Source organism: Leptosomus discolor, chromosome 1 (assembly GCF_034619465.1).
Source record: "Leptosomus discolor isolate bLepDis1 chromosome 1, bLepDis1.hap2, whole genome shotgun sequence".
Classification (NCBI taxonomy): domain Eukaryota; kingdom Metazoa; phylum Chordata; class Aves; order Leptosomiformes; family Leptosomidae; genus Leptosomus; species Leptosomus discolor.
This window is the reverse complement of record NC_141391.1, coordinates 137,218,385-137,236,762: the sequence shown is the minus strand read 5'-3', so window position 1 is coordinate 137,236,762 and position 18,378 is coordinate 137,218,385. Positions and strand designations below refer to the sequence as shown.

At 40.8% G+C, this 18,378-nt stretch overlaps 1 protein-coding gene across 10 annotated transcripts in view; it reads left to right on the top strand.

The window, feature by feature from the left end:
- Positions 1-18,378, top strand: part of FAR2 (fatty acyl-CoA reductase 2) — an 80,697-nt gene that overhangs the window by 41,276 nt on the left and 21,043 nt on the right. For 6 of the 10 annotated variants that reach the window (XM_086465807.1, XM_086465864.1, XM_086465827.1 and 3 more), the window contains exons 2-5: positions 2,732-2,907; positions 5,622-5,801; positions 12,489-12,666; positions 14,049-14,093. In XM_086465807.1, coding sequence (XP_086321933.1) covers positions 2,732-2,907; positions 5,622-5,801; positions 12,489-12,666; positions 14,049-14,093 — 579 coding nt within the window. The remainder of the gene's footprint in view (positions 1-2,731; positions 2,908-5,621; positions 5,802-12,488; positions 12,667-14,048; positions 14,094-18,378) is intronic. The other 4 variants (XM_086465875.1, XM_086465869.1, XM_086465855.1 and 1 more) reach the window with 3 other exon arrangements.

Here is an 18,378-nt window from a genome sequence, read left to right as displayed (position 1 = left end):
GGTGACAATGAACTGAATGTTCTTGTGATCCAGAAGGTTTCCAAAGCAGTATGCTGATTTGTGAGCTTGCATTTAGAAATTGCCTTCATCCTTGAGAGAAATACAGTGAATCATTGGAGGGGGTGAAAAAGTACAGCTGTTGAGTGGTGTGTGGTAGTAGGCAATACCTAGCAGTAGGCACGGAAACCAAAGGGGATATTATCTGCAGTGTGAACGTCAGGAGGAGATGGCATGTAGACAGAATATAACTGTCCAAAACTGAGCAAGGCTGTCATTGCGGAAATACTACTCTTCTTTTTATATGGCATGACTGAAATGGAGAAAGGGACGATTCATTCTTTCTCTGCCTTTGCATTTATGCCAAAGTAAAACAAGTATAAAATAGCTCTTATTGAGTGGAGTTTTACACTGTCTTTGCAATAGAACAAACAAATGCAGAATTGTTCCTAGAACTCGGACAAGGTAGCTTTGCTCTTACATTGATTCTCTGAGAAACCTTTCCATTTTGTGTCTCACCAGGGTTTGCTTTTTACAGACTTTAATGCTGCTAGTACCTGATTCTGAATAAAAGTCGTTGGGAATTGAGTTCCTACAGTCCAGCTGCCTGTCACCAACATCTTTGTCCATGATTAGTTTTCTCTGTCTAGAAATCTATTCTCTGGCCTAGACTACATTGCTGAAATACACATGTAGTTGGGTGCAATTGAGAGAAATGAAATTACATTATCTTGTCCAACTCCTGTTAACTTGCTTGAGCTTCAGGTTTATGAAGGGTGTGCAGAAGTTAAAGAAAAATACATTAAGTCAAGTACAGAGTGTGCTGCATAGTGGGGAAAGCTAATGATTTTCTTACCACTCCTTTGTCCCTAAGAACATGGAGTTTTATCCAGATGTGGTTGTCAGATAAGCAGAAAAATGGTAATCCCTTAGTCAAACAAGAAAATATTGCTATTAGTATCAATTCAATCTTTCATGCATCTTTTTCTTTTAGTATGTTTAATTTGTGTCACAAATTGCTGCTCTTATGTAAGCACTAGGCAAATCAAAGACAGAACAATCTCTAGGAAAACAAGAGGCCATGATAGTAAAGAGATTTACAAACTCTATGTTACTGATGAGTAAGCTACAGAGTAGAGGAAACACCCAAAAACCACAGAGCTACTGAGAAGCCATGTGGCCCATCCTCCTGCCTCAAGGTGGGTTCAGCTATTCCCTGCCTTTCCTGGCAATGCTTATCTAGACAGTTCTTAAATGTGTCCAAGTGCAGTGGCCCACAGCATCCATCAGCAATCTGTCCCAGTACTTAGTTGTTCCTGTCAGTAGGCTAGTTACCTTTGAAGTGTCATTATCCTTTGAAATCTAGATTATACTTCTTCAGATCCCACAGCATCTCTATTCTCTTTATTCTTTCAACCTTTCTTGTTGTCATTCTGCCCCCAAAAGGGAGGAGCTTTTTGTGCTTAACTGTTTCTATTATTTCAGTTGAATTTGCTCAAATACTATCATGCTGGCCAGCAGTACAAAAACCTTAGAACAGATGCTTCTAAAACTTAAGATTATTTTTTCAAATTCTACTCCAGCAAACTCACATAGTGTTTTGAAATTCAGGCTTCAGGTTCTTTTGCCTGTGAGATTTACCAAGTAAAAGGTCTCCAGGTGGGACCTGCAGTAGCCATGTGCTTTCATGGCACAAGCAGAACTGCACCCAGATCTGCTATACTGTTACCAGTGACTCTGAGCTACTCGCAGAGTAAAAATGGGAACTGAAGAAACTGCTGTTTTCACACAGGCACCTTTCAAGTGATGACAGTATTGATTTCTTTTTCCTTTCAGAAGGTTTGTGCACGGGTGTCTTGCTGTTCAGGGTATCTGCTATCTCAGGTCTTGGGCAAAGCCAGGTGCCAAATGCTGATTTTGGACAAGTCATCAGACAGAACCATATATGGAAATGTAGGGATCTTTTTAGTGTACAGAGGCACAGTCTTGTCATTCTGAAGAAGTCTGGGCAGAAACAGTGTATTGGAAACAGCTACGGGTCATACTCATAGGAAAAAAGGGCTGGAAGACAGCTTGAGAGGCAAACTAGCTGCACACTTGTCCAGTTATGCAAAATTGCTGATGGCAGTCAACAGCTTTAGCAGTATGGGTTATTGAGATTCCCCATCTTTCCATCCCAAAGGCAGTTCCCCATAGGACTCAGCTGACATGAACAACGAGTGACAGTAGGCAAGCTGCAAAGGAAGAGGAGGAGCCAGAATGTGCCCTGTTCCCCCCTTCTCCTTAAGTCCTTTGTAGAACCATTAAGAAAATTGCTTGAGTCTAATGCTTCACAGGCTTTCCTACTCCATACTCTGCCCTTCTCCTGTTTAGCTCGTGCTATGGTGCTACAGGCAGCCTTTGAGGTCAAATAGCAAGTGGTTGCAGGAGGTGCGGTGGTGCAGGCATTTCATTGGCTGTCCCAGGAAACGAGTGGTGCAGGGAAGATTCATCCATCTCTTCAGGGCAATGCATTACCTCCTGTATTTTTGTTCTGTTTCCCCTGTGAGGTTTTTCCATGGGAGGGAACAAGTGAATTAACTATTTTATCATCTCTCCTGTGTCCTCCCTCTGAAAGAACCAGGCATTCTCTTTTGTGCCAATTTTATTGATTGATGTAATCAGACTGGCTACTAATCAAAGTGATCTCAGTAGCCTAATTCTGTACTTGATCTCTCTCTGTTTGTGCTTCAAGGTCTTTGACAGGGTCCGAGAAGATTGCCCTAATTTCCACGAGAAGATTAAGCCTATTAATGCTGAACTCACTCAGCCCAAGCTGGCCATCAGTGCTGAAGATGAGGAGGAGCTTCTGACCCGGGTCAATATTGTCTTCCACTGTGCAGCAACAGTTCGCTTTGATGAACCCCTGAAGTACGTCCTGCTTTCTGTATTTGCTAAGCATGATTCAGAATGCACAATGGCCCATAACACACCCTTCAGTGCATCTCTTATATAGCCGTGACAATAATTCTCCACTTACATTTTTGTGCTACGTGTGGTTCTGCACTGAATGTGCGATGTAAATGCTCTTAAAATGTCATGTGCATATGCACGTCAGAAGTGAAGTATCTTGGCAGATTTCCATGGGAACAGAAGGAAATACCGCAAGCTTGGGTTGTCATATAGTAAGGGAGTTAAGTACGACCTAAAATTGGGATAGGGAAAAGTGTGTTTTAGGTCAAGAGGGAGATGTTTTGGCAGAAGGAGCTGGAGACAGCTTGAAGTGAAACTATGTTGTGTCTGACTCTAAAGCTAGTGTTAATGGCCTTTCTTTGTCACTGAGTAACTGGAGAGGGAAATAAGATGTTGTTTGAGAAAATAAACTATCGCAAGCTTTAAAATACCCAACACTTGGTGTAATTAACTGTTTATAATAAAAGCTCAGTTTCTGAAGGAGCTCCCTTGGGAGTGACTGTCCAGGCAAGCTTTCCATTAAGAAAGAACAGCAGAAATATGCCACTAAACCAAGATGAGATGTGTAAGTGCTTCTATGTGAATTGTGAAGGTCAACAAATGGAGGTGGATGATCAGGATTGCCAGATCATCACAGTTTTTTGAAAAACATTAAGGCTGTGAGAGTAGAAAACACAGTTATTAATATCAGTCTTCACTTCCTCATATGTAGGCTAAATAGATAGCCACTGTGTCCACCATAAATAATTGCATTTTGCAACAGCTAATTATAGAACCCACCAGAAAGGGAGGAGCTCTTGATTTAATTTTGAGCAGTGTGTAGAACCTGGCTCAAGATAGAAGTAGTAAAGCACTGCACTGCATTAATAGCCATAAATGATCTTAAATCAATACACAAATGAACATTCTATAAGAACAGGTCACAGTGGCATGTAACATCAAAGGGAAACTACATTTTTAATAAGGAGGATAGCTAGAAAGAAGTTAAAAGAAAAAGTTAATATGTTCATTTGCTTGCAGGCAGTGTAGAAACTATTTAAAGGCTGATTGCATGTGATCTGTCAAAATCTCTCTAACAGAACAAGGAAAATCCAGTATGATTAAATGGCAAAATACAAGAAGTTGTTAAAATCAAGTTATTCCTGTCTGAATAATAAAATATATCATACGGGTAAAAGTTCTAGCAAGGTAAATGTGAAAGCACAATATTGCTGCTCAAATAAGAATTCTGAGCAGCAACTTGCTAACGACACAAAAAAATAAAAATATTTTTTAAACACAGAAGAAGTCCAAAACGTATCACAGAATATGTAGAGCCGATAGATAAGGGAGGTGCAAAAGCAGTGCTATAAAGATACTAGAAAAGCAGCAACAGAGAAACTAAATGAATTATTAGCATCAACAAGCAGTACATTTAGGGAATTCTCCAGATGGAACTCTTGAGGGCAGAAATCTGAGAAACTGTGTTATATTGAAATATTAGTAGATGTAGTTTTAATATAAATAGAAAAAAATAAAGAGTAACGAATCACCAGGATTAGATGATATTCCCCTTGAAGGCTAAACGAACTCTGAATGTCTCAGCAGAAATCTGTGCTGGGCCTGTATTCTGAGCACAGTTCATGTTCACCTTCCTCTCAGAAGGGATACAATTGAATAGAAATGTACATGGAAGAGTAACTTTCATATGAAGGGTAGCTAAAGTAGAAGTATTCATCCTGCTAGAAGGGCAGGAGGAGATAGAAATCTATAGAAAATGCTATTCTTTAATAGCAGCATGCAAAAAAAAAAAAAAAAGAAAAAAAAGTATCTCTGGCTTTAGATATCGTGATCCAAACATTAATCATACTCTTAACTTCTGTTTTCATTCATCTGGACTATTTACAATTTCTCTTCAATGCTAGTGTAATTAATTTCTTTAGTGTACTTGATAGCATTATTCATAATCTTGTACATATTGTTGAAAGCTTCTACTCCTCGACTGAACAGATTGCATATTCCTTAGCCTTTTCCCTTCTGTGCAGGAAAGTGTCTTTCTTCCAGTACAAAGCATGCAACAAAGTGGAACATTCTGTTTGCTGAGATCCATTGCAGATAGTGTCTAGGACAACCTCTAGCTATGCTGGGTGCTTCAAGGTCAAGCTTGCTAACCAGGACTCTTTTTCTCTTATGCTTAGCAGTTCTCTTCTCCATTCCTTGGGAATTTAAGCTGTTATCTCTAATTGTGTCTTCTTTCAGTATGAATCTTTTTCTGAACCCAAGGACCCCTTTGCTGCTTACTGGAGCCATGTGTTTATCTGGTTTAGCAGTGGTCCCTTAAGGAGAAAGTTGAATGAGTACCATAGGAACCATAAAGCCTCAGTGGTCAAGTGTGTGGAAATATTTCTTCCAGGAAGGGGTGGTCAGATGTGGAGTCGTTAGAGAAATGATACCTCTCATCCTTTGAATAGAGTAAAAATATTTGAGAGACATTCTGTGGCCGGAACAGAGAATCCAACAGTATTGCTCTGAAAGCTGGTTTAGCCCTTGCAATTCATTGAAGCTTTCCGCTCTGCTGTGACCCCTTCTCTTCCCTTACTTGCCTTTTCATTATTTGGAGTTTGGATGATGCTCAGCTTTGATATATTCTTTCCGTTGAAATGCATTTTGTTTCTTTCCGCTGCCCTCTTTAGACATGCCCTGCAACTGAATGCAATGGGCACACAGCGGCTCCTAGAGCTGGCCCGGCAGATGCAGAACCTCGAGGCCTTCATCCACATCTCCACCGCCTATGCAAACTGTGTCCGGAAATGCATAGATGAAGTCATCTACCCACCCCCAGCTGAACCCAAGAAGCTCTTCGATTTAGTAGAGTAAGTAGGAGCTGCATCGCCTCTTCCGACATTGGTTTTGCTTCATTCTGCAGAAGACCTTTGAAGCGTTCATAGAACCTATCCTGTGGGATTTCTGTTCATGGTTGCTGTTATCGCTGTATGGCCTTGTCTGTATGCACTATGCCAGCAAGAAATGCTAGCCATAATAAGAGTGAGACCACAGGAAGAGAGAGCTTTTCTTCTAGGTGGTTTTGAGGGGTACTCTCCACAGAATGCTATCCAGTTAGTCTGTCGTTTCTGGATTTTCTCTCGAAACTAGCTTTACTGAGGTTTTTTGAAAACAGAAAAAATAGACACTCTGTTTTGGAGCCACTTATCTGGAGAGCTGCTAAAGTCACACTTTATAAATGTTTGGTTGAGCTTAATCTACTTTTCCAAATGCAGAAGTGTTAGGAAATAGCATAAACCACACTAAATAACCCTGTGATTTCAGTTACCTCTATATTTTTCCATGCACCATTTTAAAAAAGACTGTGTGGTTTCATGGGGGTCCAGCATTGACTAAGTTGTGTACAAGTGCGTTTGCTATCAGGAATGGAGTTGTGATGCTTCCTTCTGTAAGACTCAGCTCTGTTGTTACCTTAGTAAGAGGTAAGTTCATATACCTTATGTTCATTTCTTTATCTCTTCAGATGCCCATCGTTGTTTCCATCTATTTGGACAATCATGTGGTGTTAAACTGGAGTTATATGGGGATGAGTTGGAAACAGGCTGCTTTAGAAGAATTCAGTGTGAGAATCCAGGACTTTGAGGGAACAACAAAAAGGCTTATTTACCTGAATTTGCCGAAATGAAGAATAATTAGAAAGAATAAAAAAATCTGCTAATAAAGGCCCCAGGTCACCTTCCCCTTAGAAGAATTATCCCACAGCTGTAACTTTCATTTATTTTCTAGTTGTATTTAACTTCTGTGATATGAGCAACTGACCTGTGAACTAGTAACCCAAAGAGCTGGTATAAAATCTTTCTTCTCCTTGATTTAGGGTAATAGGAGATGAGATGAATTAATGTCCAGCAGGAGAACCAGGTTTTATATCCAAAAAATGTTTGCCCAAAAAATAATAATTTGACTAAGCACTACTCCCGAAAAATCAGTGTTCTCTTTTTTTAGTTTTTCTAGTAGCCCGTATTCTTGGCTATGTTTACTTCTAGCTAGCAGTCATCTATCATTTGTCATTTATTCAGCAAATGGAGCATGATAAATACCTAAGAAATACCCTTAGTGTGTTAGAGCAGTGGGCTGCCTGTCCAATAGCTTGCCCTAAACAGTGGCACTGGGAGATGCTGTTTAGAGTAACTGGATACTTTTTGCCTGGATACTTTTTGCAATCCGTTCCCCTTGTAGCCTCTCAGAAACCAAAACTGAGTATGAGGGCTGTTACATCCTATTTTTTTTGACCCATTTTTGAATCCATTAATAAGTTTAATCCCTTTTTGAACTTCCTGGTACTCTGCCTCTGCAACCCCCCAGTGGCAGTAAGGTCCAGAAGTTTACTAACTGCTGTGTAAAGACAAGCTTTCTTTTACCTGTTTCAAGCTGTCATGCTAATAGTTTTCTTGTATGTCCCATAGTTGCAGCATTGCAGTATCTCTGCAGTATTTGCCCTATTCGCTACCTCTGCAGTTCTGTAAATCTGTATTGCATTCACCCTGGACCTTCTCTTCTGCAGCCTGAAGAGTCTCAGCATTTTTACTATCTCCTCATATGCCAGCTGATCTGGCTTCTTGATGATTTCAGTAGCCTTTCCTCTCTGTCTTTTCTTAATGCCACTGCCTCTCTGAGGTGCAGGGGCCAAATAGAACCGCATGCAGTACTCAAGGTGTGGTCACTCAAAGTTGTGTTTAAATAGCTTCAAAATTACACCATTGTTCTTGTTCTTAGTACCTGATCATGTCCAACATTTCATTGACTTTTTTATCTGCTGCTACTCATTGACTTGGAGATTTCTTAGAGCTGTCAGCTGTGCTTCCAAGATTCTTGCTGAGCTGCAACTGCCAGCTCTGAGTTCAGCAGCCTCTAAGACCATCTTAGATTGCTTTTCCGTAAATCACAGAATCACAGAATGGACAGGGTTCGAAGGTACCTCTGGAAATCATCTAATCCAACCCCCCTGCTAATGTACGTTCACCTAGAGCAGGTCACGCAGGACTGCATCTGGGCAGGTTTTGAGTATCTCCAGGGAAGGAGACTCCGCAACCTCCCTGGGCAGCCTGTTCCAGTGCTCTGTCACCCTTAATGTGAAGAAGTTTTTCCTCGTGTTGAGGCAGAATTTCCTGTGCTCCAGTTTGTGCCTGTTGCCCCTTGTCCTGTCACTGGGCAACACTGAAAAGAGCCTGGCCCCATCCTCTGGACACCCACCCTTTAGATATTTACAAGTGTTGATAAGGTCCCTTCTCAGTCTGCTCTTCTCCAGGCTAAAGAGCACCAGGTCTCTCAGCCTTTCCTTGGAGGAGAGATGCGCCAGCCCCCTAATCATCTCTGTAGCCCTCCACTGGACTCTCTCCAGTAGTTCCCTTTCTCTCTTGAACTGGGAGGCCCAGAGCTGGACACAACACTCCAGATGTGGCCTCACCAGGGCAGAGTAGAGGGGGAGAATAACCTCCCTCGACCTGCTGGCCACACTCTTCTTAATGCACCCCAGGAAGCCATTGGCCTTCTTGGCCACAAGGGCACATTGCTGGCTGATGGTTAACTTTCTGTCCACCGGAACTCCCAGGTCCTTCTCCATAAAGCTGCTCTCTGGCAGGTCGATCCCCAGCCTGTACTGGTGCGTGGGGTTATTCCTCCCCAAGTGCAGGACCCTACACTTGCCCTTGTTGAACCTCATTAGAGTCCTCTCTGCCCAGCTCTCCAGCCTGTCCCGGTCTTGCTGAATGGCAGCACAGCCTTCTGGTGTGTCAGCCACTCCTCCCAACTTGCTGAGGGTCCCTTCATCCAAGTCATTGATTAATATATTGAATAAATGCATTACCTTACCTTTATTTACAGCGAAGCTAATCTGCCACGTTTTTGCCCACTGACTCAGTTTTACAATGTCCTTTGGAGTTCATTACTATCAGTATTACATTTCACTGCCCCAAAAAGCTTACCATCACTTGCGACTTTGGAAACAATTAGAGTTGATGGCTCAGATAAAAAAGACTGCAGCAAAGGACTGAATTCTAATCAGAAACGTGCAGAAGTGCCTGGCTACCCCAGAGGTTGCTACTTCAACTGCTTCAAATAAGACGCTAAGACTTCATTTATCATAGTTTGTAATTGCAGCAGAGAGGATGATGTTTGATAGAAAGGTTGAGTGACAGAGGATGGGCCTTCAGATATATTCTTTGATATGTTTGTCTTATTAGTGTGTTTGGCTGCTTTTTCTTAGCCACATAATTAGAGATGGATTTTCTTGCTTTTTTACTAGATTATTCAATTTGTTTTACTGTTTTTTCCTGTCATGCACTCCAGAAGTTCACCACCTTCCAGTACTTTTAGTGAGATAGAAGTCACAGTGTGGCCTCAGCTAGGATGGCATCTGTTTCTTTACAGTGTTTGCAAGTAGCATTACAATGCTTACAGCAAAGACAACCGCTGCTTTCAAAGGCACTGAAATCTGCTGGGCCTTGTTGAAAATCACTGTCTCCAGGGTCATTGGTTTGGAAGGTGTTCTGCAAATCAAAGGCAAGATACGAAAGAGATGCATGGGGCTGCAGAGTGTGTGAAAGAGCAGGATGGGGAAAGTTCCTGGGATGTTGGGATGACATGACATAGGCAGAATGGGAGAGAGAAAACTCTGGGAGACTGTGAAGGGCAGGGGATTATTTGGAGGGAGAGAGAGAACACAGAGCAGGGTTGGACGGAAATGGGAGAGATGCACCTTTTATTATTTACCATGGAAGTGGAAGAAATAATATGCGGATATCTCAGTGCGGAAGGTTTCAGAGAAAGGAGATGAACAGATATCAGAGCGTTACCTTCAAAAAGGAAGGGAGGAAAAAAAGCAGGCAAGGAAATATGAACTCCTTTAGAAAGAGGGAAGAAATGCTGGTCATGTTTTGCATCAGCCAGCTGTGAAAGCTTCCTTTCACAAACAACCCTTATCTTAAAGTGCTCTTCTGCAACTGCATTAAGAGGCAAGATCACATAATGGGATGCAGTAAGAGACACATTTAAAGATGCTTTTGGCCATGCACTTGATATATACGTACAATTCTTTGTTCAGTTGAAATCTTTCTCTGTTCTTATCCTCCTATTATATCTCTGCTTTCCACTATTTCGATATTTAACCTGCAAGTAAAGCCTTAGGCTTAATCTATGTAAACCAGAGTCACACTTCTAAGTGCTGCCAGGCCAATAGAGGAAACATATAATCTGCCACATCAAGCAAGGTTTGCCTTAAGCTAAAGCTGAGGGAAATCAGCTTTGAAGGGTGTGCTGAGGTAAGGAACAAAGCGCACAGTGAAGTGTGGGCTGAAGCAAAACTGTTTTCATTACTGCACAAAATATAAATCCGTTGTCACTTACAAGACACTGTTGTCTTAATGCAAAGTGATTAACACAGAAAGTTATGTTTTCCTATAGCAGAGTAATTAGGTGCATATATGTGGTGAAAGAAGAGGTTACTAATTGTTTAATTTGCATCTCTTGTTTCTACAGGGCAGTTGCAGCAGTGAGCGAAAGCAGTAGCTTTGTGATTTAGTAATTCAGAATCTTTAAAGTAGGTCACAGAGGAGTAGGAACAGTTTGCCTTGCTGAAGTGTCAGCTCAGCGCTCCTGTACTGGTAATGCTGGTAGATCAAATCACCTGGTAGGATGGTACCCTTGAGACAGGCAGGAGTGTGGTCCTCTTGATGACCACTTAAAGTGATGCAGAGGTCTGTTTGAAAGGATAAGCATAAGGGGAAATTGCTTCACCTTGTCCTTCTACACCTGTCTTTGCTTTGTGAGAATGCTAACCTGTAAGCCCCTATTATTTAAAGAAAAGAAAAAAAAAAAGAAAGGAAAAAAGACTTGTGTGCAGCTTAGTCTGAGTTCCCAAATGAACTTAGTCTTCCTCCGGGCTGCACAGAAATAGACATCTCCTTTTCATAGGCTGGTAATTAATCACTCGACAAGTTCAAACAATGGTAATTTAGCTGAGACCCTGAGGAGGCTGTGTTCAATGGCTGCCTAAACAAGCTTCATAAATTAAGTCAATATTGTATGCTACTTATAGCCTCTGCATAGTTCAACTTCATATTTTATGCTTAAACTACTTTTCTGCCTTGTTTCTGAAGCATGGACTAGGGTTGCAAAGAAAAGTATTTGTGACCTCATCAAATTTTTATTTAAAAAAAAAATAGTTTCTATATACTAAAATCTGTCAGATTCTTTTTAACTCATTCCAGAATTGATTCACTGATTTCAACCCTTCCCAGCAAATCGTTTGGCAGTTTCAGTGAATTCCTCATGCAACTGTAATTCTTGTAATATTTCCATCTGGGTCTAGTGAGAGCCATCTGAAAAGCAGCTTACCGTCTGAGACATCAGGTGTTTGCACTTTTAAGTTGACATGATCAGTTCTTCAGGTGTGACAGTCTCCACCTTATTACTCTCCCCTTGACCTCCACTAGTTTCTGAAATTCAAGATAAGGAGGGGTGAAGCAAGGATCTGTAGGAAATGGTATCCTTGCAATGCCCTGGGAAGAATGCACGTGTTCAGTCTGAACTATAAGACTTAATTACAAATTGGATTATAGGAGTTAATCTTTGATTCTGTAGAGTAACACCAGACTGCTGAAAGCCTGTTGGAGATTGGCAGGTGTGCAAGGGCTCTAGAAGTACAGCCAGTTCCTGTCCTTTAGACCCAAACGCTGGCAGGACCAGTGGAGCCTCGATGGTGTGCCAGGGAAGAGCCTTTGAGCCTTAGGCCTGCACTGCAGCACTGCAGTGGTAAGGGCCACTTTTCAAAAGGTATATGCATAACTACTTCTGATGGATTAGATACTTGAATATCTTAAAAAAAATACTTGGAGGGATTTTTGTTTGTTTGTTCAGGGTTGTTTTTTTAAGCAGCTAGCATTGATAGTTTCCTAATTTTCTATGTGATCTAGCCTGTGGAAACCGGGAAGGGTTTTTCTGGGCTTCTTCCAAAATGTAGGAGGAGCACCTAACATTGTAAGCAGTGCTACTGGCATAATATCCCTGTACTATGTTGGTCTAGCTTTTGAGACCTTTTTAATGCTAATTGACTCGGAAACTCAAGGTTACCAAGAACCTCCTGGCATGTACTTGGGAGTATATAGTGACTGCGTTGGGTAAGGATGAGCGCTACCCAGTGACAGTGCTAGGTTGGAAATCTCCATCGATCTGTAGACAATGGCTATTTTTACATTACAGACTGCAGTGAAGCATAAAGCATACAAGAAATTGCTTTAAAATGAGACTGTATAGATACCTGAGGTTGAGCTTGATATCCAGCATGAAGCTCACCAGGGTTATTTTGCACTTTGAAGACAAAAGTAACTTTTCTCCCACAGAACTGTTCTAAATCTAAACGAGTTGTTCCTTGCTTTGTCTTAAATGGCTTTGACTTGCTTATCCTTTGTTTCAGGTGAGGATTCCTGTCTCATTGGTCTTTTTTGCCTCAGTCTTTTCTCTCTTTGCATGGCAGATAATGACATTCTCCTTGTTTCCTGTAGGTGGTTGGATGAATCTATCATACAAGACATCACACCTAAGCTGCTTGGGGACTGGCCCAACACTTACACCTACACCAAAGCCTTGTCAGAATACCTGATTCAGCAAGAAAAAGGAAACTTGAACATTGCTATCATCAGGCCATCCATCGTGGGAGCTAGCTGGCATGAGCCTTTCCCAGTAAGCATGAATACATAGCAATTCCCTGCCGAGAGCCCTTTGATACGGCTGTAGCTGCAGTACTGTCAGGAATCTCTCATTACTTGTGGTAGTGTCCGCTTGAGAAACAGGTACTCCAGTTCATAGGAAAGCATGTGGAAGAGGTGGAGGACCTGTGCTGGAGTAGAACGGCAAGCCTTCTTCAGCATCTTCAGGAAAGATTCTTTGTCTCCAAGTGAAAAGAACACATTTAAGCAATGATAACGAGAGCTAGGATAATAACGGTGCAAAATGCTGGACTTGCAGCTGACGAGTCTTACACGCAGAGGATGGCGCCCAGACAGACACACAGGAGAATTTCTGTACTAGCTGGTGATATGCGAGATCTGAGGGTCAGCTGTAGTCCTGATGCATTCTGGTTCAAGTCTTTCCATGGTCTAGTCAACCTATTAATGAGGTTCTGATGAGCACCCTAGACTTCATATGCTCCTTGAAAGCATTTGATATCGTCATGTGCAGTTACCTGGTATCTCTGATGTTGGTAGTTGTTGGATTGACTGGATTCACACTTGTATGGGCCTGTTGCAGATACAAATGTCAGCCACACAGTAATTAAATGCAAATATACTGTTGGACTGAAATAATTCACTAAGCTAAATATACTGGTAGGAATAATGTGACCTAACCTTGCAGCCAAATTGTAAAGGCATCATAAAGTCACGTTTGGTTTTCATGCAGCTCGAAGTGTACTAAAGATGGCTGAGATACAGCTGAAGCTCTGGGCCAAACTCCCCATCTTGGAAAGACAGACCAAACTCTGTTAGGTGTCATAACCTGTTTCAGGTGAGACAGCTCATCACTGCTCTTAACTCCAGCTCCCACAAGTGGCTGTTTCCCTGACCTGAAGTAGGATGGGATTCAGAAGTGGAGTGTTTTTTTGTTGTTTTTTTTTTTTTCTTCCTTGCCTTAGAAATTAGCTGGAGTAACCAAATCAGTCTGAGTGACATCTGCATGTTGTATGTTGGAGGGTATATAACACACTGACTGTTTTCAGCAAGTGTGACAGCACTGAGACACTGTAGTGTTTAAAGCTAGAGTTTATTCCTGTAACCAAGTTGTTACAGGAAAGAAGTGGTTTCTAAAAACAAAATTAGATTATGTTGTTGATGGGTAAATTGCAGACAGAATGAGGTATCATACACTGCATCCCCTATTTAAAATCAATTAGGTATGTCGTACTGGTTAGCTTCCCGGCAGCTGTCCCAGATAGGTTGGCATCCATCTTAACTGGTGTCTTCTTGCTTCTTTGTTTACACCACAGCATTATAGCCCTTTCACCATTTCGAAGCCTGTGTAAGCAACTTGTCACTGAAAGAAATGGTAATCATTCTTCTTTTTTGCAGGGTTGGATTGACAGCTTCAACGGGACAAGTGGAATATTTATTGCGGTATGTCTAGTTACTGTTTAAGCTCCCCTTAAAGTGGAGTTTGAGTTACTAAAATAGCAACTCTAAAGTTACTCTACAGCCCCACTTAAAAACTATGTGTAAAAAAGGATCATAGTAGTTTTCTGAATCTAGTAGAAAGATGTCACACACTTGCCATATATCTATGTACCTGTAGGACCCAGAAGACTGTCTGTTTATGCTGTGCTCAAAAAAGCGCATTGAAAGAGTATTCATGTTGCTGGTTCCCTAAACATGAATTGCAGTTTCTAAAAACGCTAAAAAACCTAAAGTTTTGGACAAATTTGGCCAAATTTTCAAAGAAAGGGCAAAAGATGCATCCTTGAAACTAGAGTAATTCATACATGTCAAAACTTGACTCTTATAACAGAACTTAATTTTCCAGGCCAGATTACCATACCATCAATTCAAGGCAGCATTATTTATCCTTTCATTTATCTTTGTATGTATTGTTGCTAATTCCAATGCTATAGTTTGTGGCCACTCCACAGTAACAAAGATTCTGAGTCTCACTTGCCATTGCTTTATACAGGATTTCTCCATGTGCAGAGTACACCTAAATAATGTGCATAACTATCAATTCAGACTCTGCCAGTCACATGTATAATTTGCTATATTCTTGCCTAACACTGGTGTACATAACTACTGTGCAAAATGGCGAGGAACAAACCCATAAGATAAATAATTAATAACTTGATGAAAATATTCCCTGTAATATGAAAACAATCATTACAATTTAACATATGAAAACAGTAAAGTTGCATACCTTTTTCTCTTGGCTTATGTTTTTTTTCTGAACTAAAAACGCTGCCTTAAGGTCTATTTATCAATGCATAATGCTGTAGAGCTATGGGCAGTATAATTTGTCCAACTTGATTACTTCGTAAAAAACTATATTATAATCAGCCTGATGCAGTGTGTAAAAGGATTACTAGACAGCAATCATAGGAAAGCAGAATAAAATCCAAATATCATCTTGTTAAAAAAGCTCATTTATACCTGAAGTGGAACATAAATAGAAACTGTTACAGTTACTTCTGGAATCCACAGGACCAATGAAATTAGTGGGTCTATCCCAGCTACTGCTTTCATATGAAACCCCAGTAACACATTTCAGAGACATTCAAAAGCCCCCAAACGCATCATTTGTGTTCACAAAGTGCTATTAGCTCCTATTCATGTCACAGTTTCCTTAAAATAATTATCAGCCTTTTACTCATTGCTAACTGTTCATAAAGCTTGTACTGACTCTCTGCTCTAATCCCAGCATCTTGTACTGTTTTCTGTGTTCCTTCATGACATCTTGTCATTATCTTGATAAACAAAATTTTGCAGTTCCTTAATTTGCAGATCCAGTCCTTACATTTTTGTGTGACAGGTTCTAACTTTTTTTAATGGTATCTGTGAGTTTTGACTTTTTTTTGATACTTTTGAGCATTAAAGATGTCTGTCACAAAAAAAATGTCCAGAATTGTTTACAAAAAAGGTGTTATTCAAAACAGTTCCATTGCATTGCTCTTTATTCCCCACAAATGAATTACCTAAGTAACAAATCACAGCAGCTAGCTGTCATATGTATATTATGTCAGTACGTTATGAAACACAGGCCAAATTCATATGCTTTCAGCCATATAAAAACATGATAATCAAATCTTTTGTCATTTAAAAAGCTTTTTTTTTCTACTCCTTCCTCCTTTTTTCTTTAACCTGTAAAGTAAAACACCTAATGGTTAAGTATTTGGAAATTTTGCCCATATATCAGTCCTTTTTTTTAATAGTGTTCGCTTTAGGAACTTACACTAGAGCTTGCATATATTTTATATGCTTATCCACTCATGCCAGTGTCTTGGTTTGAAAGACAGGTGTCTGCGGAGGAAGGCAGGAGCCTCCCTTGAAATGGAAAGTGCAAACCCCTTCCCTCCAAATTATTATAATTTTGAAATTAACGGGCCTTCAGGCAAAGATATGGGGAACAGGGATAACAGTTCTTTACTAATATATATATATATATAACACAAGGCAGGGAAAAACAAACAACCCACTGGTTTACACTGACAGAGTCAGAAATACAACCTGACACCCTGTTAGGGTGGCAGTAGCAGTCCGATAAGATGCTGGCTGCAGTCCTCCTGAAGTGATGGATGTAGTTCTGTTGAAGCAGCGATCAGGTAAAAGAGTCTGGTCTTCCTCCGAAGGTCCAGTGGTAGGTAGGTAGCTCTTGTCCTCTGGAACTCCAGTGGGGGGAAAAACTCCCCTGGGAATCCAGTGGAAGAAGGCTGCTAGGGTGTTCGAAATCTCCGTTTTTATTTGGCATGGACTGCTTGGCTCCTTCCCCCCGGGCGGAGCATCTCACAATGGGATGGGGAGTCGTGAGGCAGTTCCTTGATGGGCCATTAACAGGAGATAGTCCAGGAGCGAGTTACCGATGGGTCAGGCGATAAGGCATTGTTGTGCCCAGTAACAGGAGATAGTCCAGAGGGGGGAGGCAGGGAGCACCGCCCCGCCTGGTCTCAACAGCTCCTGAAGATGGTAATAGAATACTTTTTTTTCCTTTTGGCACATTTTACACTGTAACCTAGGACAGCCAGTAACTAATATTTTCTGTTCTTCAAAGCAAAAAATGTCTAGCCTTACTGAATGCAACATCAAACCTAATGGTGGTTTCACTCAGGCCAGGTTTTGCACACAGATGCCAGCTTGTATCTTTATCTCCAAATTACCTCTATGGAAAGTAAAGATTTTTATATTCTAGGGTCGCTGTAGTAAATAACTTCCCTCCCCTTTTTATATAATGCTTTGACTTGTAGTGAAATAGTTTTGAAATAGAGATGGTATTTTTTTTTGTTCAGAATTGAAGCTCTAAGGCTCTTCAATAGAGGAATTAAATGAAATTGGTGTCGTCTGCACTGAGCTCTGAAGTGATAAAGTATGACGATTTGATATGTAACTATATCAAGACTTAACCAGGAAAAAGACAAAGAGCAATGACAATAGGTGCAGGGTGCAGAGATCAGGTTGTTATCCATGTCCAATGGCTCTTGGGCCCCACAGTCAGCCGCGTTGGCTGGCATCAATCAGGAGCAGAGACTCCACAATGTGGAGAAGCGATGGTGGGATTGCTGGTGCTGATGGACAGTATTTGCCTTGTACCATCTCCAGTTGCTACTGAACTTAGTTGGACTGGTGCTAGTTTTCTGGAGGTGAAAGGTATTTATTATTAGGGAGCCCAAGAGTCTTTTGATATTCTGGGCAGGGGGGAATAAATACATGTTTTGAACTAATGTGCTTGGATATGGTGAATTGGTAAATCATGTTTGGTAGTTTGAAAATTAACCTTTGAGCATGTGAATTATGCTTTAGTGTGATTACCTGGAAGGTGTGTGATTACAGCCAGCTGTCTTGGCCAACTGTATTTCAAAGTGTATTTATTAGCCAAGTAGCTTTATTAGCCTTAATTAAGGATGGAAAAAGCAAAAGGGAAGTGTTTTGCTGTTTGTATATTTTTTTTTAAGTCTCCCCCAGACTGAAATATTAGTTTACTACTTCTAACCCAAACTCATCCTATATGGAGAACAACCCACAGATTCAGATTTGGTTCAGATGATCTTTGGGATCATCTGGCCAGAACCTGAACTCCAAACCTTGTGAAGTTGTTTTGGTTTTGTTTTGTTTTCTTCTCAGTCATCTCTACAATATTTGAGTCTAATGATTTCGTTCCACAAATAGATATATTTCTTTTAAATATTCATGAAATATGGGAGTTCAAGTTGTTCTTGATAGTCCAATTATGTTTCTGTCGCCTACAGTTGCTCCAGCTGCTGTGGGGAGACACTTTGTTGATTGAAAAATAAAATGAACTCAATTACATTTCCACTGGACTGTAATTGAGGCATTTTGTCTCAGTTCTGTATTACATGTAAAGACCTTCTTCCCTGCAAGGCAGTTAAGCTGTAGGGCAGAACTGTGGTTTAATTCATGTTCTGGACAGTGACAGGCCCCAAAGCGCTTCAGCTGCGAGGCTGTCAGAAACATCAGACTCAGACTGGGAGATGATTTTGGAGGCTTCAACTACAGTAGCTTCTATTTCACTAAAGAGGAAAAAAGTCAGTAACTATAAATAAAAATCAAGCCATACCTGATAAAGAAGTACCAAACCATTTCCAATGTAAAAAGTAACTTAAAACACTAAAAGCTGAAGTCTTTATTAGATACACAATATACGAAATCTCTAATTCATCCATGTGTATATGACCATCACATGCTGCTC